The sequence below is a fragment of the Callospermophilus lateralis genome, chromosome 11 (assembly GCF_048772815.1).
Source record: "Callospermophilus lateralis isolate mCalLat2 chromosome 11, mCalLat2.hap1, whole genome shotgun sequence".
Lineage (NCBI taxonomy): Eukaryota > Metazoa > Chordata > Mammalia > Rodentia > Sciuridae > Callospermophilus > Callospermophilus lateralis.
The window spans coordinates 5,243,261-5,271,251 of record NC_135315.1 but is presented as its reverse complement, the minus strand read 5'-3'; the positions used below and the strand labels follow the sequence as shown (position 1 = coordinate 5,271,251).

The window sequence follows — 27,991 nt, the reverse complement described above, 5'->3', positions numbered from 1 at the left end:
CAGACACCAGGACTAAAGGGATAAGACTTCCAGAAGGGATGGTGAAGAGAGGGCTCTGTCCCAAAGGACTTCAAACTCACCCAGCCCAGAGGCAAGTTAACACTGGTTTATCTTTCCAATAACATGGTTAGTCTGGTGGAACCAGGCAGAGACACTGGCGGGCTTAGGCGGAGGTGTCAAAAAGGCGATCGATCATGTCGCCCACCTGCTCCACGCGATACTTGATGTACTTCTCAGGGTTCTTGGTGAAGGGCACGCTGCCATACCTGACCAAGCACCAGGGTCAAGGGGAGGTGAGAGGCCAATCCCTCCTCAACTCCACCCTCCACCTAAGGCACTTCTGATAGGGTTTCAGAGATGGAGTGGGATACCCCTTAGTGATGTCCCAAAGCCCAGACTGGATCTCTGCCTAGGTCCACCACACCCTCCGCCTTTCCTTGAGGGAAAGGAGGGCACAAAACCCAGTGGGGAAGTGGGCAATGCAGGGTTTACCTGTGCAGAAAGGCCCTATAGGCCTCCTTGACAATGTTTTTCTGTGCCTGGCGAATCTTGTCCCTTTGCTCTGTGTCTGGAATAGCCCAGGCCTTCTGGATCTTGCACAGTTCTTCAAGGCCATCATTGAAGCCCTGGCCACAAAAAGGGTGGAAAGAGAAGGGACCAGAGACAAAAGCTTTGGGTCTGGGATGGCACAATAGCAGCAACAAGCAGCAGAGTAGAAAGATCCTAACTTACCTTAAAACGTTCCTTGATCATCTGTCTCTCCTTGTCCCGGAGCTGATGGGGTAGGGAGAGGGACGGAAGCGGGCCAGAAAAGCTTTGCTCAGTGTAGAATCAACCTGCCTTGATCTTTCCTAACACTGTGGGTCCCAGTCCACCCTCCTGCTACCCTCGTGGTCATACACATCCTTTGCTTTCTGATCCCAGAGGGATTTTGTCCATTTTTCCCCAGAAACACAACAAAAGTATCACATTTGCTCAGTATCTCTTCCTAGCCCAGACCTTAAGCCCACCTTGACTCCAGGCTGGAACACAGGTAGATTCTTCTCTGCGATGTAATCAGTCACCTTTAACCAACTGCCAGAAAGCAGGGAGAGAGCATGAGGCTAGGGAGACAGGGCCTCTGCTGGCCCTGGCCTTTTTTTTTTTTTTTTTAATTTCTTGATCTACTGTGGAGGTTGGGGGCTGGGAATCAATCTAGATTACAACAAACAAAACAACTGGGATCTTTTCCTTGGGAACAGAAAATGTCTAAGCTGCTCACTTTAAAAATTAAGAACAATCAAGAGCATTGTAATGTTTTGAACAACTAATAAAAAAAAAAAAATAAAAAATCAACTCCAAAAAAAAAAAAAATTAAGAAACAGGGCATTCAATAAACTGAACAGATACTGACAACTGCATTGATATCATGGCCAAGATGAAGAAACAGATGAGAAAGGAGGGAGCAGAGGACAGAAGAGAGAGATACTAAAGGGAAACAAACAAGCCAAGGAGAACAGAGAGCCAGAGAAGCAGTGAGGACCTAAGAACAAGGCTCAGCCAAGTTCAAGGCTCTTAAAACTCTGTTCTACTCTTGGGCTAAACATTACCCACATTTTTGCAGTCAGATCTTCAACTATTCTTAGCCATGATACTTGGCAGCCCACTCTGAAGAAACCAAGGGACAGCAGGCAGCAGGGGAGCCTCTCTCTCCACTATGTGAATTTGATTAAAAAATAAGTGAAAGGCTGGGGCTGGGGCTCAGTGGCAGAGTGCTCGCCTAGCATGCGTCAGGCACTGGGTTCAATCCTCAGTACCACATAAAAATAAAATAATAATAAAATAAAGATATTGTGCTTACCTATAAGTAAAAAATAAATATTTAAAAAAAATAAGTATGGGGCTGGGGTTGTGGCTCAGCAATAGAGCGCTCGTCTTGCACGTGTGGGACCCTGGGTTTGATCCTCAGCACCATGTAAAAAATAAATTATTGAAATAAAGGTATTGTGTCCAACTATAAAATATTAAAAAAGCAAACAAACAAACAAATAAATAAAAATAAGTGAAGAAAGAAAATAATAAAAGGCTGAGGGTGCAGCTCAGTGTACATGGATCAGCTCCCTAACTACACCAGCCCATCACAATAAAGCAGTGACCTTGGGTGCCCAAAAGAGTGCAGGGGCAGCACTCCTGCTATAGGATGCAGCCTTGGATTCAATCGCAGGCACCAAAACACAACAAAAAAGAGGAGGATGGAGTCCACAGGGCAGCAGTTACTGACTTCCTCTTATAAGGCACTGAGAACGAAGACTGTGTGTGGGCTCAGGGGCAGGGACGTGGCGAGGAGCCTGGGCCCAGCAGGAGGATGGGTGGCTGTTCACCTGCGCTGGTAAGTCTGGATCTGCTGTTGGATGTGCTCCCGGTAGGAGCACTCAGCTGTCTTCTGAGTCACGGCTACCAGCTGGATCAACTCGGACCTGGATGCAGGAAGGAGATAGAGTAGAGAAGGACGGAATGAGCTCCTGGGGGGGGGCTGGGGATGTGGCTCAAGTGCTAGCATGCTTGCCTGGCAAGAGTGAGGCAATGGGTTCGATTCTCAGCACCACATAAAAAAATATATATATTAAAAAAAAGAATGGGTTCCTGGGGCCCAGAGGCTGCTGGCCTTGGCAGCATCACCAGGAAGGAGGGTCCCGGATCCCATCTTGAAATTTCCAGAGCTAGAAGGCAGCAGCACTCAGTGCTCGCTATTTGGGGACTACAAAGAGCAAAGTGGCCCTCCCTGCCTGCACTCAGGAGCAGTCAGCCCTGGAGGGCAGAGGCTGGAATGGCTGCCCAGGCTGAGATGAGTGAGGTGAGGGCACAGAGCTTTGCCTGCAGCCACTTACTTCTCCAAGGACTTGAGGATGTAGTTGTAGTTGTTGTGCAGGAAGATGGCACTAAGTGCTGGGTCCTCATACACCTTGGACTTGCTTAGCAAGTTCAGCTGCAGGTTGCCCAGGACTTTACCTGCACAGGGAAAGATGGGACAACACCCTCAAGGCAGCCTGACCCAGATGGCCCAACCATGGGACCCAATCATGGGACTATTCCTGACTATTCCTTGTCATCCTGACTCGAGGGCCTTTTGAGCCCTTCTCAACTTCCTTGGCCCCTGAACTAGAGCTTGGGTTGCTATCCTAAGGTCAGGAGAGGGATGCACGAGTAGCTGGCGAACACAGAAAGGGGAAGGGAGGGAAAAGGCAGGGAAAAGGTTCTAGAAGACACTCACAGATATAGGTGCTCAGCAGTCGCTTGCTGAATTCAGAGCTGTAGCTGGTGGCTGACGAACTGGTCTCTGTGAGAAAAGAAGTCCTGTGATGGTGGTGGCAATGGCCAAGATCCTCAGTGGCCTTCCCCCACCCAAGGAGCAGCAGAGGAAATGCTGGGAGAGTCCCTGGCTTCCTCAGGAGAGCTGGTGCCTGCTGAGCTGCTGGGGTGCATCCTATGGCAGGAGTGCTGCCCCTGCACTCTTTTGGGCACCCAAGGTCATGTTTTATTGTGATGGGCTGGTATAGTTAGGGAGCTAGCCCATGTCAGCAGAAAGGCTGGAGGGACAGGAGTGGAACACCAGGCTCCCCACCCCTGGCCCCGACCCATGCTGGGCGGTACCTACAAGGCCCATTTTTCCCATTTGCCAACAGCCAACTCTCAGAATGGGGTCTATCATCTTTCCACTTCCCACAATCCCCGCACCAGACCCTTATGAGTAAGGGGGGCACACTGTCTGCAGAGCAGGAGGCCAAGTAGGGAGACTGAGGGGCTGAACATGACAGTCTGGAGAGGCTGGCTGAGGGACAAGGTGGCTGTGAAGGGAGCAGCGTAAGGTAAGAGCACCCTGGGAAGTCTCATGTCCCCTCGGGCCCCACCCCCAACAGATCCTGAGAGCAGGTCCCCAGGGAATCAGGGCTTTGGCGGGGAAGGAGGGGGCTGCAGAGCCGCACTGCTTACCTCGGGGGTCTAAAGGAATATTGTATGTGTCCCCAAGAACTACGGAGTGAAAGGCAGTGCACAGAGGGGACAGAGGGAGACAGAGGAGGGAGAAAGATGCAAAGTGCAAAAACAGGTTAGAAACGGCTATGTCACCCCGAGTCAAGCAGACCTCTCCCCATGACAGCCAGACACAGACACAGACAGGCAGCACACAGCAGGGCAAGCCCTTTCAAGACCAGGCAATACACTGGAATGCAGATGTGGAGAACCGCAGGGCAGAGGCAGCCCCTTAGCTCCTTGTCCCCAAGATGGGTCAGAGGGGAGACCTGGGAACCACAGGGTGTCGAATGAGTTGGAGGAGTGCTCATCTTTACTGCCAACCTCCCATGCTCTAGTTCCAGGGTGGTGGCCAGCGGGAGGACACCCAGCTGACCCTGAGATACCAGCCCACCAAGGGTCAGACTGATTAAGAGAACAGGTAGACACAAGAAGAATTAGAGAAATGTGGAAGGAGGGGAGGGCAGGAAGGGTGCTTCAGGCCAGCAGTGCCTGCTCAGAGCAAGGATGGCCAATGCAAGGAAAAGGGCTGGGGGGCCAATAAAGAGATGGCAAACTTCGCTTTTCTGATATTCAGTCTGGGATGGCCCAGTGGGCTCAGGGTCCCCCACAGGCTGTCTCTAGCCCACTCCATGCACTGGAGGAGTCCCCGCCCCAAGCCCTGCCCTCACCCTATGAAGGTCAATGCTTTTGGGGGGCTAATCCATGTTCCCAGACAAGAAGGAGCAGTGGGGCAGACAGGGTCAGCTGGGTACTGAGTACCTTGGGAGGCCAGCATGGCACCTGCTGTCTCCTGGAAGTCTAGCAGCTGCTGCAGGAAGAGGATGGCCTGGTGGGGGGACACAGTCCAGGAGGAAAGTCAGGGGCAAGGCCCTTCTGTCCAGTGAAAAGGTGGCTAGAAGCTTCATGTTTTACCCTTTGAGGGCTCTGGCTACGCAATAGGCCCTGTCTGTTAAAGATGCTACACACCTCACCAATTATCTTCCACCAGGAAGTGGCTCTAAGCCAGGTCAGGTTCCCTTCCCTGGTGCTGTGCCCAGGGTCTGGACTGAACACCACTTTTCCCCATTTCCCCAGGGGTCCTCGGGCAGCACTTACATTGCTTGTGAGCTCATGCACAGTGCCGTCCTTGGGCATGTTGTATTCTTTGTCTGGATCATTCTATGGAAAAGAATGGTTTCCACAACAGCTTCCACAGGCAACCTCAAGCCCACCCCATGCCCCCATTAATCTGTTCATGGCGCCACTTCCTGGTCTGTCCATGTTAGGATGTCCATCAGCCTCAGAGGCTGAGCAAGAAATCAAGACAGTAGTGTCTGACCTCCGAGGGCTCCAGGAAGGAAAGGGGGATTGAAAGGGGACGAGCAGCACCATGGTTTACCTACAGGGCAAGCCTATCCCTCTTGCAGGTCTGCTCTCTGAGGAGTCCCCAGAGACATATCAGCAGGCCAGGCCTGGTGGTAGTAGAGGAAGGGAAGGCAGATAGATACCTTGATGTTGTCTGCAAAATCCTCCAGTGCTTTGGCTCCAATGGTCTCCATGGAGGTGATGAGGCTAGGCAACTTATTTTTGGTGCTGGCGGCCGTGCCCTGAGAAAGCACACTGCTGCACACCCTAGCCAAAGCCAGAGCCTACTGCTCTCCACAGTGGGCTGTGCGTGTCCCTGCCCCCACCCCAGGGGACTGACTCTCCAGCAACATAGCCACCAATTCTCCTTGAATCACCCTGTAAGCATCTAGACATGCCCAGGACCCTACAGAAACTGCTTCCACTCATGCAAAAGAGAGGTGCAGAGCACAGAATGAAATTCAGGGAGGAGTTGGGGAGGCCATATGGGGAGGCAGGATTCCTCCTTACTGTGTCCCCAAGGGCCTCTCCACTCACATACCTGGAGCACCTGGTCAAACTCAGGCTTGGTCTGCTTAAGGTGCCTCAGGATGGGGAAGACTGTGAGCACCGTAGAGAAGTCATGGCGAATGATGGCCTTCCGGGCAGCAGACACAATGTTCTCCCCCTCAATCATCAGCCCATCCAGGGCGTCCTGGGAGAAGGACAAGGAGCCAGCTCAGGGAGGGGCAGAGGGAGAGAGATGATTTCTAGGGATGACAATAGGAAGCCAGTGTGCTGTGGCAGGAAGATGGGAAATAACAAAGTACAGAGTAGCCACCTAGGACAGTGCTCTAGGCCACAAGCTGGAGATAAGGGCACAGGACAACAGGCCTGCCCCACACTCAGAGCCTGTACAGATAGTTTTGCTGAGGCTCTGCTCTGTTCAGAGCCTCTGGGTAGGGCGAGGTAGGGCAGGACCTGTATCAAGGAGTCAAAGGTCTTCTTCTGATGGTGCTCTGGGATGATGTCTGTCAGCAGTTGGTACTCGCTCTGGGCCAGCTTGACAAAAGCACTGACGCAGTGAATGTAGGCATCAGTCTCCACATCTAGCATGTCATCTCTCCCTGAGGGAACAGTAGTGTTCCTGAGCTGCTGGTCTGGGGAAAGCTACTCACCCTGTGGGGGAGGGGGCAGTGGATCTCCCCAGTTCCTGTCCTGTAGCACAGACTGGTCACAGGCCCAGGGCTGGGGGGGATCAGGAGCTAAGACCAGCCTTCATCCTGGCTTCATTGTCAGCTTCTTGCAGATAGTATGTGTGTCCCCAGAGCATCAGATACTAGAGGTGGTAGGAGAAGGATAAAAGGAGAGGAAGGGCGACCCCTAAACCTACTTCCTAGATAAGGCCTGTTGGACCCCAGGTCTAAGAATTCTGAATTGTGCCTGGAAGAGGGCAGCTCAGGATAGGCAGGCAGCAGTGCCCACCTCCCAGAGGCAGGTACTGGGGTCCTCTCTTTGAGGAAATGCTGGGCTCATGAAAGCCATCACCAGCCAGCCAGGCCTTCTGGAATGTGTAAGAAGGCAGTGGGCTATGGCTTAGAGACTAACTGACCTCAGCTCAAAATCTGGGTGGAAGTATGTGGGCCCCAGAGAGGAAAGGTTCCTTGGTGGTAGGCTGCCCCAGGAAGAGACCACATCCCACTGTTGGAGGCTGGGGGAGGGTGCCTGCAGACAAAGCCAGCGCAAGACAACTTGGTCCTACATGCTGAGGGACAGGCTCCAAGGAGACAGACATCAGGGCTCCTTGCCCCCCTGCCTGCTTTTTGAGCATCGAGCTGTAGCTTCTCCCCTCGCTGGGCCCTAAGAGCCAGGCAAGCACTCCCATCTCAAGAGGAGCAAGAAGACCTAGTGCCCAAAAGAGACCAGAGTAAAAGTGAGGCTGTAGGCCTGGCCCATCCTTGGAGCATAGCAGGCCTGGCTGGGCAGGCAGGAGCAGGCCATCCGGGGATCACTGCAAAGGCAGTGTCAGCGGCTACCCTGAGGCTGGGCTACAGTACTCACCGGCCAGTGGCCCGTGCTTGTCGTTCAGGGCCTCGGACAGGTGCTTAACTCGGAAATCATGCTCGTGACCTAGCAAGACGACGGCCGCACAAATACAAGCAGCGTTTATCCAGGGGCTAGGAAGCTGCCTTGGGGCATGGGGAAGAAGACCTTGATCTCCAGAAGGGGGATGGGAGATGTGGCACAGGGAAGGGAGCATCGGGGAGGCCTCCGAGCCCCTCCTCTGCCTCAAACCACCACGGGAACAGCCGTTTCAAGCCTGATTTGCAGCGATTGCCCAGGACCATCCCTGGCTGCTTGTTTCCCTGAGCCTGGAGGCTGAGAGAAAGATGGGTAGACCCAGGAGAGTGTGATGCTCAGCCCCAGGGGGCTTGCCCAGCTCACTGTCTTTGGGGAGAGAACCAAGTAAGAGAGGGCAAATAGGGGCGACCTTCCTTTGCTTCCCAGGGTGATTCTTATGAAGGACGCTTGAGTCCACCAGGGCAGCTGATCTGGCTGTCCCTACCCAGACAGGAGGGGGGATGTGGCCTCCAGACAGCCTATCCCATTGCTGCACACAGCCCCCTTCCTAAAGAGGTGGCTGGCAAGGAGGCCTCACCAACTTGGTCCTGCCACTGCTGGTCTGAGCGTGAAAGGGCTGTCCCAAGACAAAGAATTTTCTGAGTTCACACGGGAGACAAGGACAGAGACAGGGAGTGGGGAATGGGAAGCCTCAGGGAGGGCAGAGCTGCCATCAGCCAGACAGGGCCAAGCAGAGCCACAAAACTGTCCCTGTGCCTGTTGAAGCCTAAGCGGCATTAGGAACTTGCCATTCCCACCCTGCCCACCTCTGGGGTTTCTCCTGAGGCCCTCCTGGGGGAGGCTCTGCCCTGCCAAGTGATTGGACACACAGTGGAGGAAGGAACAGGAGGGGAGCACGGGGTGATTACCTTCCAGAGGAATGAGGTTAGAGCCCCCCTTTTTCCCATCTAGACCATGCTGGGAATACTGTTTCAGAAGGTTCTGAGCCTTACGGATCGTCCCTGTCACCAGAGCCACACAGAGAGGAGATAAGAAGACCTAGGAAATGAGTGAGAGAAAACAGCAGCGGCCTCCACCTGCCCGGCCCACGCCGCCCCAATAGCGAGCATGCCCCTCTACACCTCTCCCAGCAGGCCCTTCACCAGGGCCACCAAAGACCCCAAGGTTGGAGAGAAGAAAACATTTCATCCTCCAAATGTAGCTCTGGGCTCTGCTGTTGACACTCATTGTGCTGGATTTGAGTTCCCTTCAGGAAGTGCAGAGGATGACAGAGATAAGAGGACAAAGATCCACCAGGTGAAGTTCAAAGTAAAAAACTCAACTGAGCGGCATTTTAATCAGTATGGATGAAGGAACTAGTGATGAAACTTTCATAAACCAAGGGCATGACCTAACTAACCCCTGGGGCTCCCTGGAAGCCCCTGGAAGTCAGCCCCCAAATCCAGGGCAGAGTTCCCAAGCATGCTCAAGTGTTGGGACTTAGGCCAAACAGCAGTCCATAGCAAGCAGCCCTTGGGAGGTGGTGAGATAGGATTGAGCTTCTTGTGGAGCTGTGCCCCAGACAGGCTCAGCGACCCAGAGCAGCAGACCCCACACCAGGGGAGTTCCCCAAACCACCACAGCAATGGGAACAAACTGAAAAGCTAGGAAGGGGCTAACAGAAGCCACCACCCAAGAGGGAGAGCAAGAGGACAGTGCACATGCTCTTGGCAAGGGGGGAAAAAGAACAGTTAGTATCACAAGTGAAAACAATGCAACAGAACTGCCAGTCCACAGCCTCTGGGGTCAGCGCCTGCAGGAATGAGACATCTCGGGGAGGAAAATGTGGGCATGAAAAATAGCACTCAATCACACAGGTACTGCTGCCTCACTGACAAAATGTACTGGGGTAGGGGAGGCCACCATGAGCCTAAGTTGGTCCATCTTCCCTGGAGAACCCTCCATGTATCTGACTGTGGTGAGGCTGCCGTGTCCTGGCAGCTCCCCACAAGGCTGGGGGAGACAGGGCAGGGCCCAGATGGCTCATTCTTTCTGTCTGCACTACATCACAATTAGCTACTGATAACCCAGCTGGGCGGGCCTGGCTCACATCTGTCTCCCCTGTGTTCCCTACTTCAGTGAGCACCTCACTAATGAGCAAATCATATTCCTGCCTCACCACCAAACAGGAACAGCAGTGTGTTGGCTTGGAGAGGATCGGGGATGCTAACCTGGCAGCTGCCAAACCTATTGGGGGCTTAATTACCAGGGCCAATATTGAGGTCACTGACAAGACCTCCTTGCTCCTCTCCTTAAAGCTGGGAACAGATGTTCAGGAACAGAAACTTGACACCCTGGTCCTGATCTCAAGCCTGAGCCCACCAGCTCCTGCCAACTCTGAAAATGCTACAAGACCATAGGAGTCCTCACAGCCAATTTCCTGCTTGTATCTCTGCCACAAGGAAAGATTAGGTTCATTTCAATCCCCAAGGTCAGATGCCTCTTCCCAAAAGGCCTCTGCGGCTCCCAATGACCAGAAGGCACGCCTGGGGCAGTTCAAGCAGGGTTACAGGGCCTCCAGCGAGCCTTCAGAGAATAAGGCAGAAGAAGTGAGCACAGAGCAGCTGAGGCCCGGCAGCTGGGCAGCCTCATGGGGATAGCTCCTGCTCCACAACTAAGGCATAGAGACAGACCAGCTGGCTACACAGGCAGCCGCAGCCAAGCAGGCTGGGTTAGTAGAGTCACTGCAGCAAGTTCTTTGGGGACAGCCAGGACATCCACTCAGAGGGGAGAAGATAGCACACTTCCTGCCGGGCTCCTGCAGCCCAACTCCCTAATGCTCTGCTCCTCACTTGTGCCCCTGAAGGCAGCTTCCACTGGCCTCACTTCCCAACCCTAATCAAAGGCCTGAGGAGGAGCAGGTGATCTCATCAGTGTGCCCCTTGCTCTCTCAGGGGCACAGGCAGCTAGGCCCTGGAGAAACAGGGAGTGAGCTCTTCCACCTGCTATCACAACACCACATCTCCTGGGCAGTGCTTACTGAGGTGCCTGCAGCTGTAGCTGCAGGGTGGGTGCAGTTCCTGGCTTCACTGGCCGCCTTTTCCCATGCTACTAGCTCACTAGCCCCAACCCTGGGACATTCAGTCTCTCTTGGAACCAAGGGCAGCATTTTCCAGGCAGAGACAGCCAGGCTCGCCAAGCCATGGCTGACACACAGAGACAATGTCCACCTGGAGCAAAGGCTCCAGGGGACATAACAACAGGAGAAAGAACAGTGTGTTGCTTCTAGAACACCAATGACCATAAACCCAAACCTCTCTCCATGCTGTGACCTTCAACGACTTCCATAACCAGGCATAGACTTTGAATTGGAGTCCAAAAGCAAGTCGAGTTCTTCCAAGAAGATGGTTTGGGATTTCTTTCCTTTCAGGACTGACTGTAAAAGTATAAACCCTCCCCAGCCTCTTCCCCACTGAGTATCACTTCAAGTCCCCCTGGCTTTCTGGAAGGTAAAAGCTGGAGTGCTTGCCCATCCTCTCCCATTGTCCGGGTTGCAGAAGCACCTGGCCTCCCAACAGAACAATGAAGGAAGAGGAAGGGGCCTCCCAAGTGGCTCTGTCACCACACTTCAGGAGGGCTAACTGAACACATCTGTGACCCCTCATTCCAAAGACACTATGTAACTCCCAGACTGGTGGGTATCAGGGCCTCACTCCACAGGGCCTTGCTGAGGGGGAAGACCCTTCATTTCTGTCCTGTGTACCCATAGCTGGGGTCATCAAAAAGACAAGTTATGGAGGGATCTGAATTTGCTGACTCCAGGGTAGACAAAAGCAATCCCAGGTTCTAGGCAGCCCTCCAGCTGTTGCTTAAATGGCCAAGGTCGGACCTCACCTGGCCGCTTGACTGGCTTCTTAGTGGGTGTGTCCTTCCTCTTGTTGGGGATGGCAGGGGAGTAGGGAACCCCAGAGGAAGAACTGCTCTTGCGGAAATGTTCCTTCAGGCCCTTGATGGAGCGGTCCAGCTGGCTGGAGCGAATCTGATAGTAGACGTTCATGAAATCTGTGGAGAGAGCAACACAGGTATGGTGGCAGGGTTCCTGCTGCTGCTTGCCACAGTACCATACTTCCCCCAGGGCAGCAGCAGAGCCCTGTATGGCTCCTGGCTAACCCTGTTCTAGCATCTGCTTTGGCTCAAAGTCACCCATGTGGCCTCATCTCAATCATGCAAAATTTCAAAGAGAAAACCATCCTCAATAGAACTGATAATAAGATGTAAGTTTTGAACAGTAAGGCTTATTTTAAATTTTTTAAAAAAAGTTAACATCCAGATTTAACTTGGTAAAAGGGTGTAATTTATATGAGGTAAAAAGGCAATAAATTATCAATGAATGAAAAAATATCATATCTTCAGCCATTAAAAAATGGAAATTAGGCCTGGGGTTGTAGCTCAGTGGTAGAGTGCTTGCCTTGCATGCGTAAGGCCCTGGGTCTGATCCTCAGCACCACATAAAAATGAAAAAATAAAGATATTGTATCCAACTACAACTAAAAAATAAAAAGTTCAAAGCCAGCCTCAGTAAAAGTGAGGCGCTAAGCAATTCAGTGAGGCCCTGTCTCTAAATAAAATACAAAATAGGGCTAGGGATGTGACTCAGTGGTTGAGTGCCCCTTAGTTCAATCTCTGGTACCAAAAAAAAAAAAAGCAAATTAGCAGGGTTGGTGACGCATGCCTATAATCCCAGCGGCTCAGGAGGGTGAAGCAGAAGGATCACAAGTTCAAAGCCAGCCTCAGCTAAAAGAGGTGCTAAGCAACTCAGTGAGACCAGTCTCCAAATAAAATACAAAATAGGGGTGGGGATGAGGCTCGGTGGTCGAGTGTCCCTGAGTTCAATCCCTGATACCCCACCAAAAAAAGCAAATTAGCTAGGCATGGTGTGTGTGTCTGTGATCTCAAATATTTAGGAGGCTGAGGCAGGAAGACCACAAGTTTAAGGCCAAAATGGACAACTTAGGGAGATTCTGTTTCAAAACAAAAATTAAAAGTCTGGGAATATAGCTCCATGGTAAAGCCTCCTGGGTTCAATCCCTGATGTCTCTCTCTCTCTCTCTCTCTCTCTCTCACACACACACACACACACACACCCCAAATTTAAAAAAATAGAGAAAATAGAAGTTATAGTTTGGAAAGCCATCTGTGAAATGCATGAGGTCCTCTTCTCAGCACTGCAGCCAGGGAGGGAATAGGTCTGGCAGTGGCAGTGGGAACTTCCTGTGGCTCTCTTGTGGAGACAGACCACCCAATGCACATGACCTTCCATTGGGCTAGAAAGGTCCCTCATAGTAGCACTGGAGATGGGCATAACCGGTTAGGAACTGAGCAGCCTACCTGCCCCCACCTTTATCCGATTTTGGGAAAAACTTTCGTTAGAATTTCTTTGATGTCTTCCAATATAAATAAAGCAGGTGTGGGATCCTTTGTATGTTAGAAGCTGGACCCATCTGGTTAGGTTGTCTGTCCTGCCCCAGCTTTGAAACTAGTTTCTGTGTTCTGTGGTTATTTCGCCATTTTATTTCTCTTAGCCTTTATTTCTCAGCCAGCCCATTCCACTGGAGGGAACCCTGTTCTATCGCCTGCGCAGAACATGGGTGGTAATATAGCCAGGTGGAGTGGCACAGACTTAGTCCCAGCTACTTGGGAGGCAGAAGCAGGAGTCACTTCAGCCAAGGAGTTCAAGGCTGGCCTGGGCAACATAGTAAAACCTTATCTCAAAAAAATGAAAAAATAGGGACTGGGGTTGTGGCTCAGTGGTAGAGCTCATGCCTAGTGCATGTGAGGCACTGGGTTCGATCCCCAGCACCACATATGAATAAATAAAAATAAAGGTATTATGTCCACCTACAACTAAAAAAAAAAAAAAAAAATATATATATATATATATACACACACACATATACATATAAAATGAAAAAATAAAGGAAAAGGAAAGAGCTGGGAATATAGTTCAGTGGTAGAACACTTGCCTAACATGTGTGAGGTTCTGGGTTCAACCCCAGCACTGGGGGGGGTGGGGGGGACCCCAATCAAATAAGCAAAAATGATAAAATTAATAAAGACTAATAAAGACTAAGTATATATGGAACTGTAGAACTGTCAATAAGTCCCTTGACTGGCATCAACCCGAGAAGCAGCTGGCAATAACAATTATTTTTTTTGCAGTGTTGGGGATTGAACCCAGGGGTGCTCTACTACTGAGCTACATCCCTAGCCCTTTGCTTTTTTTGGTGCCAGGGATTGAACTCAAGGGCACTTAACCACTGAGTCCATCAGGATAACCAGAGAGCACATACTGACAATATGGTTATTCAGACACACTAACAAAGAGAAGAGTCTAAAGGAATGACAAGTGTAAAATGGACTATCTAGGGAGCTTTTATTTTTCAGAAATTTGGCTTATCTCAAGTTTTTTTTTTTTTTTTTTTTTTAATCTCAAGAGTGGCTAAAGAAATGGTACTGGGCTGGAGTTGTGGCTCAGTGGTAGAGTACTTGCCTGGCATGTGAAGCACTGGGTTCAATTCTCAACCATAAGTAAATAAACAAACAAATAAATAAAATGAACATCCATCGACAACTAAAATATATATATTAAAAAGAAAGAAAAACAAAAGAAATGGTATCTTCACACTACAGAATATTATGCAGCTTTTAAAACTGATGAAGCCAAATTTACATGTACTGATATGAAACAATCTCAAGGCATACAATGAAGTTAAAAAAAAATAATAGGACAGTGTTTAAAACACTGTAGATATTTCACAGTGTTTAACGCATAAACACTGTATGAATAAATGTAGGACATTTGGTTGTGAAGCAAGGATGTGCACATATTTAATCTCTCAAACACAAACACACATACAGTGGCATAAATTTTCTGGAGGGGTATAAATCAATCTTCATAGTGCTCCTCTTTGGCTGATGATGCCACAGGCATCAAGGAAGTAGGGGCCTGACTTACTTTTCACCGACAGCTTTCTGTTGACTCAAAATTTTACAACTAAGTAAAAAAGTTCAGAAACATAAAAGTAAAGTATATAGAGAAAAGCTTTGGTTGGGCTAGGGGTATAGCTCTATGGTACAGGGCTTGCCTTGCACACATGAGGCTCTGGGTAATCCCCAGAAGTGCAAAAAATAAAAAATAAAAACAAAACAAAAGCTTGGATTTGGCTAGATTCACAATTTGATATATAAGCTGTTGAATTATTGCTCATATTGTTTCCTATTGAACCTCCTTTTATTAAAAAAAAAAAAAAATGGTGGGGGTTGGGGGTGTAGCTCAGTGGTAAAGCACCTGTCTAGCATGCATGAGGCCCTGGGTTTGATCCTCAGAAGTACGAAACAAAAAGGAAAAAAAAATCCAGATAGGTTAAGAATAAAGAGGGAATGGAAAAATTCCCATTCCCTCTGGTCTGCTATCAGGCAGAGCCAGTAGGCAACCTCTCACCTTGGTTGCGGCCGTATTCTACCAGCCAGCGGGAGATTCGGACCACATCCAGGAGCACACTTTCAGGCAGGTGCTCCAGGGCTACATCCTCCTGGACCTCCAGCTCATCATCGCCACTGATCAGATCCAGGATGAGCACAGGGGAGACGATCTTACTGTGCCGCGTCATCAGGCTACGGAACTCAGACTCTAGCGACTCCTTGCCCCTCTCAAATAGCAGCTTCTGCAGGGACAGCAGAAGGAAGCAGGTTGCTGCTGCTATACCGCCTTCTGCAGCTCTCCCCACCCACTGCCTGTGCTCCACCTTCCTGACTCAGGGCCTCCCCCTGCGCTTGTCCTCCTTCCTTTAGCCTAGAGAAGAAACATCAGGAAGCCAGCCTTGGTAAAGAAGGTAAGGTAAGAAAAACCTATGTTCTCTCAAAATTGATGTCCACAGATAAGACTGAGGGTTTTGCAAGGAGGAGCTGTTGAATAAGTATTGGCTGATTATTTTCTCACTTGCAATGTTAATTTGTCTTGTTAGAAAGGAATTTGCAAAAAGGGGAAAAAAACAGATAAATTGGGCTACATCAAATTGAAAATTTTTGTGCTTCAAATGCTATCATCAAGAAAGTCATGACTGGGAATACAGTTCAGTGGTGGAGCACTTGCCTAGCATAGCAAGGTCCTGGATTCAGTTCCCAACACGAAACTAAGTAAATAAATAAATAAATAAATGTGAAAAGAAAACCCACAGAATGAGATAAAATCTTCACAAATCATGTATCTGATAAGGGACAGTTATCCAGAACATAGAATTCAAAACACATGTCCAGTTGGGCACAGTGGTACATGCCTGCAATCCCAGTGACTTGAGAAGCTGAGGCAGGATTGCAAATTTAAGACCAATCTCAGCAATTCAGCAAGGGCCTAAGGATTTAGCAAGAGCCTGTCTCAAAATAAAACATAAATAAAAGGGCTGGGGATGTGGCTTGATGGTTAATTGACCCTGGGTTCAATCCCTGATAACAAAACAAAATACAATATCCACACCAAAAGAACCCCCAAATGTACACAAGGATTCATAGTACAGCCAGGCACAGTGGCATAATCCTATAATTCCAGTTACTTAGGAAACTGAGTTAGGAAGATTGTAAATTTGAGGCTCGACCTTATCTCAATAAAAAGTAAAAGGATCAATGGGTTCAATCTCCAGTATCAAAGAAAAAGTAGAAACACCTCAAGTGTTCATCAAGGGATAAATGGCTAAACAAAATGTGGCGTATCCATATTATTTGGTGATAAAAATAAATGAAATACCAATACATACCACAACATGATGATCCTTGAAAACATATGCTAAAGAAAGAAGCCAGTTATAAAAGGCCACATATTATATGACATCATTTGTATATCAGTTCAAAATAGGCAAATCTTATAGATTACAGACAGAGAATAGGTTAAGGATTACCAGAGGCTGAGTGAATGGGGGAGAGGAGGAAGGAAAGTGACTACAAATGGGTATAAGTTTCTTTATGGATGAAGAAAATATTCTAAATTGATTCTGATAATGGTTGCATAACTTTATGAATATGTGAATTTTACACTTTAAATGGGTAAATTTCATGATATGTAAACTGTATCACAATGAAGATGTTAAAAAAAAAAAAAAAGACAGAATTATTTCGGCTTGAATGCAATCAGTCCTCCAGGACCAAGGCCTAGTTTCACAATTTGTATTCTCCCTCTCCAGCCTACTCTGCTAATACAGAGCTCTGCACTCTGATCAAAACTTGATTGTGAACCTTACAATCAAACTTCTCTGACTCCTGACATCCCAATCTCTGAGACACAGGCTCCCTACCCACGGGCTGGTGTGTCCCCTCTGGGTTACAGGTGTGACAAAGTACTGATTGGATCAGTCTTCAAGGCAGCCAGGTGGGACCTTAGACAGTCCAAGACCACCAGCTGGTTACCAGTTCATCCCAGAATGCTACAAAAATACCCTCACTTCGGAAATAGATGTGATGGGAGAAAAGGTGGCAAGTCTGTGCTAAGCAAAAGTACAGACTTTGGAAGAAAAGTCAATTTCCCATCTTTGCTCCCCAGCCTGCTCCCTTCTGGGCAAGATATGCACCGGAGGGTTAGAAATGTGGTGCCACAGGGAGGTGTGCCAAATGACAGGGTGGAAGATGGCACCTCCAATACTCCTCACCCTCTTAGTCATTGAGGCCTCTGTTCCCACTTGTCCTGTCTACATCGTCTCCTTCCTTCACATATGACACAAACCCCACTCCAGCCTCCCTCATCTTGCTTTGATAATCCAAGAGACTCAAAACTTAAAACACAAAGATATATAGCCATGGTGGCAGCACACTATAATCCCAGCAATTTGGGAGCCTGAGGCAGGAGGATTGTACATTTAAAGCCAGCCTCAGAAATTTAGTGAGGCCCTAAGCAACTTAGAGAGACCCTGTCTCTAAATAAATAAAAGAGGAATGTGACTCAGTGGTTAACTGCACCTGGGTTCAATACCCAGTACCAAAAAACAAAATAAAATAAACACAAAGATATGATACAAAAAATCCTATAGATGCGGGCTCCTAGAGTCATTAATTCACAGAGATAGAAAGTTGAATGGGGGTGGCCAGTGGAGTGGAAAGTTTGTGTTAAATGTTGATAGACTTTCAGTTTGGGAAGATGAAAAAGTTCCAGAGAAGGATTGTGGTGATGGCTGCCTACAATGTGAATGTACTTCATGACACTGAACTTAAAAAGGGTAAAACAATTAGTTTTAGATAATGCATTTTCTACCACAATGAAGAACCACAAATGCATTTATTAAAAAAAAAAAAAAAAAAAAAAAGTTATCTGGGCACAGTGGCTCATGCCTGTAATCCCAGTGGCGAGGGAGGCTGAGGCAGGAGGATCAAGAGTTCAAAGCCAGCCTCAGCAAAAGCGAGGCACTAAGGAACTCAGTGAGACCTTGTCTCTAAATAAAATACATAGTAGGGCTGGGGATGTGGCTCAAGCGGTAACGTGCTCACCTGGCATGCGCGGGGCGCTGAGTTCGATCCTCAGCACCACATAAAAATAAAATAAAGATGTTGTATCCATCGAAAAACTGAAAAATAAATATTAAAAAAAAATTCTCTCTCTCTTTCTCTCTTTAAAAAAAAAAAAAAAAAAAGAGTTCAAAGCCAGCCTCAGCAAAAGCAAGGCACTAAGCAACTCAGGGAGACCCTGTCTCTAAATAAAATACATAATAGGTCTGGGGATGTGGCTCAGTGGTCAAGTTCCCTTAGTTCAATCCCCAGTACCTCCTCCCAAAAAATGTTAAATTTGCACTTGAAACATAATTTATAATTTAAACTATAAAATGTATACATGAAATTCCTAAAGCAGAGACTTTAATGTCTATAGTATGAGTACTGTATTATATCTTTCTGTTTACAAATTTCTTTAAACTTGTCCAGTGTCCCTTATGAGTTCAAGACAGGGACTGATGCCTACAAACTTCTTGCATTACTCTACTGGTCCCTTACCACTTTATTGAGCTCTGGGCTGTCTGGGCTATTGTCCTGGAAATACTCCACAGCCTTCTGAATCTTGGCCATGCTTCCCAGGTACTCCTCCAGCCTACCTGTGGGGCTGGGAAGGAAAAGGGTCCAATCAGTCTGGAAGGGTCGGGGAGGAAGTGGAAGAATTAAAAGCATGGTACATGAAAGAAGAAGAAGCAAATTCACACAGGGAATCTAGGCTCAAATATATTCTACCTCCCCTTCCAAGGCCTGGAGCCATGAGTTCAAGAGGCATTAGGAATGTGATCCTCAGTGCCTAGCTCACCCCTCCCTGATGATCTTCTCAGTGTCGGTGGCCACATGGTAGTAGCTGATGACATGATCCAGGCAGGATAAGGTTTTCTCAACATTCTCTTGCAGCCGCTGCAGATTCTCTGTCTGCTTGTGCACAGGGATAATGGAATTCTCCAGTTTCATAAGGCGGCTCTCAAAGGATGACAAAATAGATACCTGAAAGACAGAAGCCTCTTGCTCTCAGGCCTTAGGGATGACCCAGCACTGCTTCTACCCACCCACAGACATTGGCACTTTTTGACTTTTCTCTAGTTTTCTAGAAAATAAGTTCCACGCAAGAAAAGGACAGGGTTTACCTGCTCACTACTGTATCTTTAGCACCTACCATGTGCCCAGTAACTAGTAGATGGTACAAGACAAATTGCTTGAAATTTGATTTGAAGGCAAGCCAAACATCAAATTAATTCTTCATACAATAATCACCTCCGGATGGCTTCACTTCCACCCTTTAAAGCTAAATATCAATTTCTGTTCTCTATGAAGTTACAGAACAGGAAGTAATTTAATACAGAGTAGCCTCAAATGCACTGCTGTACCTTCAAACCCCATTTTCTGAGGGTGAATCTCATTACATCAGGACTAGGACTTAATAATAATAATGTGAGGAAATACAAATCCAAGTTTGTTTTTATTCAATTTGTGACTTTCCAGTTGCTCTAAGGAATACAGAAGTGTTTATTGAGCACTTATTTATAGCAAGCACTGTGTGAGATGTATTCACATGCAACAGCTCATGTTTCCTTCACAAGCACATTGGAATGCTGGCCTTGTCCCGGTTATAGCAGTCCAGTTATTGAAAACTCAAGAGTTACCTGCCAGGAGCCACACAAGTAAGATGCAGGCCAAAGACTCCATTCCAGGTTTGTCGAACCTAGGAGCCCATTCTACCCTAAAGTCCCTTGGGGTGAAGGCTGAGTATTCTCTTCCCTCAGTAATCTCAATGTGTCAACCTCACTGGAAGCCATTCATCACTTGAAATAGCAATGACACATGATCAGACCCAGCCCACCTAGGCAGTCTCACTAGATGTTCCTGAGGGAGAGAAAGAAGAATTAGAGAGCTTAGCCCGACAGCAGAAAGTCCAGGCCAGCAGAGCTGCAGTACCCTCAGTGAAACGGTGGAAGGGGGCTGGGAAGAGAGACGCCACTTTCGAGAGAGAAGCCCACTTGCCACCACTACTGCCAACGCAGAACCCAGGCGGCAGGTCCCCAAGCGCGGGTCGCAGGGCTCTCCTCCTGGAGCCTGATTGCACCTCCCAGCTAAGAGGCGACTCACCATGTTCTTGGTGAGCTGGTCGCTCTTCTCCAGGCTGTCTCGGATGAAAGACAGCGTCTCCTCCTCCTGAAGGGAATGCAGGGCAGGACATCACCAGAAGCCCAGGCTAAAGGAGACTGGCTCCCCGGCCCCACGGCCTAGCCCCACACCCGGAGTCCGCCCAGCGAGAGCCCCTTCCCACCTCGCCTAGTTGTCCCGGCCCACCTCGGCCCCTTCCCCTCCTTCCTCTCGCTCCCCAGCCCCAGCTCCACCTGTTTCAGCTTGTCCTCGATCTCCCGCCGCCGGGCGGACGCCTCCTGCGGGGGGATCATCGTCCCAAATCCTACGTCTCTCACTCTCCTATATTTTTCCTCAGCTTCAGTCCCTGTCACACCCACTTCCGCCTTAGGCCCCGCCCTAGGGCGCACTGGTGGAGCCATGTTGGGAGTCACAGGAGGAAGTGCTCCTGCACAGAGTTCACGGGCTGCGGAATGCAGCCATCTTGAGTGTGTCTGGAACGTGAGAACGCACACATACACACGCACGCACACATCCCGTCCCCGGCCCCCAGCCTATGCTGTTTTCCCTTCGTTTCCGGTTCCCTGGCTCAGCCGAAGGTTCTCGAAGAACCTTGTGTCTCGCGGCTGGCAGGACACCAACAGTTCATTTTCCGTCGTTGTTGGAAGACTGATCCTTTTGATAAAAGTCCCTAGAGAACGAGGCAAAGTCCCTTACAGGGTTTCGAGGTCGCGTTTGGGGTTCAGGCCCCGAGGTCGGGTTCCCCTCCGAGTGGCTCACACTGTGTTCCCGAGGGCTTGTGGGGTCGTTTCCTCTTCTGCCCTGTGCTCTGCAAAGCCCACTGAGCGGGACCTGGGCGTCCCTCCTCCAGAGCTGCAGAGCATTTCAGCTGCTCTAACCACGGCTCCAGGGCCTGGGAGGGGTGCAGGGGATCCAGGCCCCAAGGGTGGATGTCCAGACACGGCCCCTGCAAAACCTTCCTCCAAAACCTTCCTCCATCATTTCGTCTCCTCCCTGCCCGTGGCCTATGGCCACAGGGAGGTAAACGGCCTTCTGGCTTTCTTCACTTCCTCTGTGGGTCCTCTGTCAGGCACAGGAAGATAGACAATGAGGCATGTGCTGATGGGTGAAAAGGTCTGGGGGCACCAAACCATAGGGTTCCCAAGTTACTTCTGGAATCCAGATAATCAAAGAGGAAGAGGAAATGGGGCACAGAGTAGGAGAACAATTTCAGACTTCTTGGGTTGCAGTGAAGGTGGTGATGAGGAAAGTACTCATATGGCGCAGCCCTGTTGCAGATGGGGAAGATAAAGAGTCAGGGTTACTGAGGTGGCCTTGTGCAGTCCTGAGACACTAATGGGGGAAAAGGTTAAACTGTCAGGTGGTGGGAACAGAATAGGAGGGTAGTGGGCTGCTTCTGGACCATCGTACAGGGGCTGGTGTAGGACTTAACCTCTCTGAGTTAGAGAACAGAATCTATCCTGTAGTGGGTGCTCAAGAAAAATACTGCTAACATTTTGCCCTGTAGGTCTTAGGGAAAGAATTCTTCATGCTTGTCAAGAAATGATGTTTCAAATTTTGTACACAAACACACATCATTGCATTTTTGTAAAGAAACTACGTATGCATATGCCACACACATCATTACGTTTTTTGTAAAGAAACTACATATGCATATGCTTTTCTGAATCAAAAAATTTTTCTTGAAAGTCTGAATGTACTTTGGCAGCTAACTACTGGGCATTGGGAGCCTTCTGTTTGCTCAGGTCTGTTGCAAACACCATCCTTGGCATTATTTCGTCTAATCCTCATGGTAAACCTACAAGTCAGGAACAGCTGTTGTCTCCTGCAGATGCGGAAACTCAGGCTCAGAGGTCAGCTGCACTAAGTCAACACAGCTGGCCAAGAGAGGGTAAAAAGGCTGTCTCCATGTCCCAGGCTGGGTAGCTTTGTTTTGTTATCATGTGAACTGCCGATCTGATTTTACATGACAAGTATATCTTCTAAAAGACAGACAGAATGAAAAAAAAAAAAAAAAGTTCATTTTCACTCCAATATCAGGCATGTGTTGGCAAGTAAATATTGGTTCAGTAAAAGCTATAAGTCTCCAACTATGCTCAGCATGGAACAGGCTACCTGAAAAGGAAAAAGTGATATTTCAGTTACAGCTTTAGAAGCCTTGGTTTTCACATCCACAAACTTATACAAAATACAAAGATGCCAGTCAGAGCCAAGCCCCTGTCTATCCACTCACAGGGATTCTGTTTCCAGAGGGAAGGTGGGAAAGAAGAAAGGGGAATGGAGAGGGACTGAAGGCCCTCCTCCCCCAACAGCGTGATTTGTGTTTTTGTTTTTGTGGTACCAGTGGTGGAACCAGGGATTCAGAATTCACAAGTACCAGGCAAGCCTCTATCACCAAACCACACCCTCAGCTCTAACTTCCTTTCCAGGTTTCACACTCCTTCTTGGCAGTCAAATGTACATTTCCTCCAAATAGGATCACAGTCTAGGATCACAACCACTTGAAATATGATAGATACATTGCACCAGGAAGACTTTAGGAAAAAACCACAAAATACTAAAATGATGTCAAGTAGATAGATAGTCCTTTTTCTCTAGTTTTTTTTTTTTTTTTTTTTAATATTGAGAATTGAACCCAGGGGTGCTCTACCACTGAGCTACATCCCAGCCTTTTTATTTTGAGATAGGACCTTGCTAAGTTGCTGAGACTGGCCTCAAAATCCTCCTGCTTCAGACTCCTGAGTGACAGGGATTTCAGGTATGCACTAATGCACCTGGTTTAAGTTACCTTACTATTAAAACAATTCTGAGAAAACATTTTTTCCATAATATATATATATATATATATATATATATATATATATATATATATATATTTTAATCTATTTTTTTCATTTGGAGACCACATTGATCAGAAGGGATTTTCTTTCTTTCTTTCTTTCTTTCTTTTTTTTTGGGGGGCAGGGGTGTGTACTGGGGATTGAATCCAGGGGTGTTTAACCATTGAGCCACATCCCCAGCCCTTTTTTATATTTTATTTAGAGACAGGGTCTCACTGAGTTGCTGAGGAGGCTAGGTTTGAACTCGTGATCCTCTGGCCTCAGCCTCCGTCCCAAGCTGCTGGACCTGGCGGGTTGTTTTGGATTTGTTTTTGTTTTTTTTCTCTTGAAATCCTCTAGATATGAAAATAAGAGACAGGCCCAGAGTACTCAAAGCCCAGGGGTGGACAGTCTTTTTTTTTTTTTTTCTTATAAGGAACAGAAAGCAAAGGAAATGCTTTGTATGCTTTTATCTCTTTACGGGCTGACATCTGTAACTTGATTTTTAAAACTATTTTTAAAATTAAATGTGACAGTTATTTAAAAATATAAAACTCAAACTATAAGGAAGGCATAAGGTAAAAAGACTTTTTTTCCTCCAGTCCCTGAGTTTGAGCCCCAAACCACAAAAATAAATGAAGATAAAGTAACACAGTTTTATAACTGAATTCTGCATTTAATATTTGGTGGGGATATTCTATTTATTTGTTTACTTTTATTTTGGTACTGGGGATTGAACCTAGGAGCATTTTCTCCACCACTGAACTAGGTGGGGATGTTCTTTCTTGGATGAAGGTGAAATGTGACCCTGGAGAGAGAGGACCAGCATCCTCCTGGTGGCGCCTGTGACATGGCCACAGAGAGAGAGGCTTGAAGCCAGGAAGAAGATTCCTGGACCTCACAGGCAGAAGCTGGAGTGGAGGAGTGGCCAGGCAGCAGGAGCCCTGATGGACAGATCAAAGGCAAGGGGGTGGGGGCAGCTCTCTTCACATCTGATGGACATAAGCAGAAGGAAATCCAGGCAGGCAGCTGATGGAATCTCCATGGTGACCAGAATCCCTGGACAGGCCTTCTCAGGGCTGCCTCCCAGCTCCCTTCTGTGACCCAACATGGGGTGCTTAAGTGCCCAATAAATCGCTGATGAACAAATGAACCAACAAGTGCCTGAGGCTAATCCAGAGAGTGTGGTGTGGGGGAGGACTAAAGGGATGGGTGTACATGTCCTGGAGTGGGCAAGTGAGGAAAGAGGCTGGGTGCACTTTTTGGGAAAACCATGAACCTCTGACCAGAGAATCTGCCACATACGCCTGAGCAGTAGAAACGCACAGGCATGAGACCTGATGAATCTCTGTCTCTTCTTGCTTCTCTTGTGGCCAGACCCCCACACACACACCCGCTGGCAAACCCACTTCTCTCCTTATCCAGGGTGGTCTCAGGAGGGCACTGTCAGAGGTGGGGTTCTGGCTGGCTTTGACTTTGAACTGAGGACATGTACTCACACAAGAGTATGTTCCCCATGGTCAAAATTGCAGCCAGCACCCTGGGTGGCAAAGAGACCAGGTATGAGGTCAAACGGGAGTTCAATCCCAGCCCTGCCACCTATTAGCTCTGGCCCTCAGTCAAGCTGAGTAACATACCACATGCAACAAAAAGCCCAGTAGGACTTCATGACCAGTGTGATGCTACAATACGAACACTCAGAAAAATGAGAAATTATACCCATCTATGTATGATCTATCAAAGTGCATAAATGCACTCTGCTGTCATGTATAACTAATTAAAACAAAAATTTTTTTAAAGAGTCTATACTGGAAAAAAAAAAAAAAAAAGCCCGTGAGATTTGGGATGAATTAAGTGACATAGCATATATAAAAGGCCTGCACATAGGGCTGGGGATGTGGCTCAAGCTGTAGCGCGCTCTCCTGGCATGCGTGCAGCCCGGGTTCGATTCTCAGCACCACATACAAACAAAGATGTTGTGTCTGCCAAAATTAAAAAAATACATAAATAATAAAATTCTCTCCCTCTCTCTTGAAATAAAAAAAAAGAAAAGAAAAAGAGCCTTGTTTTTTTTTTTTTTTTTAAAAAGGCCTGCACATAATCAGTGTTCCATAGCTGTTAATCAGGGCCCAGCAGCCTTGTTACACTCCCTTGCCAGCTACTGGAGTGTATTAGGAACTCAACAGGCTTCTGAAGTGAGCTTTTACAGCTTAGAAACATGTTCTGAGTCCAAACAGCCAATTTATCCAGAATCTTTGGAATCCTACCACCTCTTGTCTGGAGGGAACTTTCTGGCACCTTCTAGACATGCCTCTGCACCTCTGTCTCTCCTTCTGTAAGGACAATAATTCACACCCCCAATGCTCCCCACATGTACAGGTTGTTTTCAGGACTTCAGAACAGCTCACAAGGCTCAACGTGGAACGTGGAAGCATCAGGATGGGCTGCTGCTGGCTCAGCACACACACCCTGCAGGCTCACTTCCTGGCCTGTAAATACATAGGAAATGCCACTCATGTGTTCCCTCAGCGGGTGCCATGTGGTTCCTGCTCTTTAAACAACCCATCAGGCTCAAAGCACTCCAGAGCAGCCTCCCTGGAAGGGATGAGGGACCAGATGGCTCAAGATGCTCTCTGTGAATGCTTGGGACAAGGGGTAGGGTCCCAAAGGTTCTGGATAAACTGTCCAGAACTTAGGCTACCAGAAAGCAGGTACTCCATTTTGTCCGTTGTGATGTTGCACACAACAATTTCAGAATGACCCACCAACAGGATGACCCTTCTGGGACCACCTGGAACATTCCATAGCTAGCCACAGTCCCACCAGACTAGATGGTGTACCCGAAGGCCACAACAACCAGGGGTCCTGGGGAATCCTAAGACTTTGGTCTGGCCAAGGTCTTCTGGATCCCAAAGTGGAAGAGAAGTGACAAGGCAGGTCAAAGAGGCAGATGCTTCTTCCTCACCACTGGTTCCACCAGGACCAGGAGCCCTCCTTGTCCCTTTACTACTGTCTCTCAGCTTCAGTTCCCCATCTCTCGCCTCTGCTCACACACGCCCCACCCTAATGCACACAGGCTACAGTCACCACACACCACTGTGCCTGTAGTCCATCCCATGTACCTCTCCCTCTTTCCTCTCTATCCCCGCTCCCTCACCCCTCCTTTCAGACCACAGCCCTCCCAGCGCGGCCTGCGCCTGGCCCCATAACAAACGTGAGCGCCTTCCCGCTGCCCAGAAACCCCTACCCCGCCCGCGTCCCGCTCTTCGAGCCCTGGGGGCGCTGCGGCGCGGCTGTGCCGCCGGGGGGCGCTCTTGGTCCGCGAACTCAGACTGGCGCTGTGGCCGCGAGGGGGCGCTCTCGACGACCTTCGCTCCGTTCCGTGCCGACCCACACCCGCAAGCGGGCGGGGCGGGAGTGCAGCCCGGGCAGGACCGGGGCGGGGGCGGCCTGCCGGGGTGCCCTGCGCGTCTCTGCCTCCGGATTCCTTCCAACCCGCCGGGCCGGGGGCCGCGGTGACGTCAGCCGCTGGCACCAGCTCAGCCGCGGCTCCTGGCAACCGCTACGCCGGTGGGGCTGGGCTTGTGGGTGCGGGCGCCCCAAGAGGTCCCTGCCCCGCAGCCCCGGGCGCGCTCCCGCAGGCCCAGGCACAGCCCGCGTGCCCGGAACGTGATTCAGCGCTTTCACCCGGCCTGCGCCTGCAGGGAGGGGAGCGTCCCGGCCTGCGGGACTAGAGGGCACGGGACCGCAGCCCGGGCTTGGGGACGGGGACAGGGTCTGCATAGGTGCCCCACACATTCCCCCCCCCCCCCCCGCCAGACATGGGGAAGTCACTTCCCTTGTGGAGGGCCTCCATGCACCTGCTCAGAGGGTGCATGGGGAGCACAGGGCTATGGGGCTAGATTGGGGAGAAAAAGACAAACCACGTGAGCAGGTCAGGGGACTTTGAGAAGGACAGGTGTGTGGCCTGGATTTTGAAGGATGCGAAGAGGGACCTCAGCAAGAGGACCCTATTTATGGGAAGTAGGGAAGCGAGCAAGGGTGTCCAGAGAGTCCAGAGAAGAGAGGTGTTTGACAGGAATGGAGGGAGTGAATCCTTGGGGTCCAGGTATCAGTTAAGGCTGGGCTGCATTTGGCCAGGAGCCTTAGAGGGACAGGCTGAGAAGCAAGAATGACCTGTGACTTGGACACAGTAAGGAGGCCACCCCAGTGACCCAGGCAATAACTAGAATGGGCGCAGGGAGGCGGTAGTGAGACCATCAGGACTCAGGCAGTCCGACACTGTGTGTAGTGGTGGTGGTGGGTTGGGGGATTCTCTAGAACTACTGACTAGGGCTGGGGGACACAGGGAAGTCCTGTCTGCAGCCCTGAGGGCCAAGTTTCCAGTTCCCAAGCTGAGGTCTTGTCACTATGGTTGGAAACCCATCTCTTGCTTGATAACTACCTGAGGCAAGAGATGACTCTGTGGGTTGGGAGTGGTCCCCAGTGTACTCTTGGGACCTAGCTGGTTTTCCTCTGTCTGCCTAAGCATGTCCTCCACACCTATAGAAGGGTCCTCCTGGATACCTGAGATTTGTTGAGTGAATGAGTGATCATAGAGAGGCCAGAGACAGGCAAACGCTCTCAGTGTACATTACCTTTCATTAAGGCCACATTTCAAGGAGGCTGGGCCTGGGATCTCTGAGGGCAGGGACTGCAGACCTGAGCTGTGTTTCCCCTGGCTCCCCACTGTTTACCCAGCTACAAGTTCTGTCTTTTGGATCTAGCCTGCCTTGTCTATGCTGGCGTCCTCAGCTGTGTCCTCCCTCTGTACCTCAGAGCCCTGTTATGTAAGCAATACCAGAAGGCTCCCAAGGCCTTCTGCAGACTAAAGGTCCCTGCTTCTATGATGGACAACTGCTCCAGCTGCTCCCTTCCTCCCACAGAGAGGGCACCCTCACCCCTCCAGGTGTCTGGGCCTTCAGCTGCCCAAGACAAGACTCAGAGCCTGCTGCCTGCCAGAGGCCAAAGAGCTGATGCTTTTCCAGAGCTCAGGGCCCAGCCCAAGATCTTCCCCACAAACATGAGCTGCAGACAGCAGCCAGGAGCCCCAGGAGAGCAGTCTATGCCATCAGTAGGGGAAGGACATG

General features: G+C 49.2%; 1 protein-coding gene across 5 annotated transcripts; it reads right to left on the bottom strand.

The window, feature by feature from the left end:
* Nucleotides 1-91: 91 nt before the first annotated feature.
* On the bottom strand, nt 92-20,394 carry Exoc7 (exocyst complex component 7). Of its 5 annotated transcripts, none has more exons than XM_076869506.2 (20): nt 20,277-20,394; nt 20,026-20,091; nt 18,722-18,906; nt 18,421-18,526; nt 14,897-15,119; nt 11,290-11,457; nt 8,325-8,417; nt 7,396-7,545; nt 6,316-6,461; nt 5,897-6,049; nt 5,499-5,597; nt 5,107-5,169; nt 4,771-4,837; nt 3,251-3,316; nt 2,868-2,988; nt 2,361-2,456; nt 1,011-1,074; nt 733-774; nt 493-626; nt 92-266 (listed from the first exon to the last, which is right to left on the bottom strand). In XM_076869506.2, the coding sequence occupies exons 1-20, from the start codon at nt 20,334-20,336 to the stop codon at nt 164-166; spliced, it is 2,205 nt and encodes a 734-aa protein (XP_076725621.1). In that variant the 5' UTR covers nt 20,337-20,394; the 3' UTR covers nt 92-163. The 5 variants fall into 5 exon arrangements, with proteins under 5 accessions (XP_076725621.1, XP_076725617.1, XP_076725618.1 ...); XM_076869502.2 differs by lacking the exon at nt 7,396-7,545 and adding an exon at nt 3,970-4,008; XM_076869503.2 differs by lacking the exon at nt 7,396-7,545.
* Between the last annotated feature and the right edge of the window lie 7,597 nt (nt 20,395-27,991).

Coding starts and splice junctions, on each gene's coding strand:
- Exoc7 (XM_076869506.2), bottom strand. CDS start 20,336: ATGATCCCCCCGCAGGAGGCGTCCGCCCGGCGGCGGGAGATCGAGGAC. Junction 5,170..5,498: donor ATTTTGCAGACAACATCAAG/GTATCTATCTGC, acceptor TCTTTTCCATAG/AATGATCCAGACAAAGAATA. Junction 627..732: donor TGATCAAGGAACGTTTTAAG/GTAAGTTAGGAT, acceptor TTTTGTGGCCAG/GGCTTCAATGATGGCCTTGA.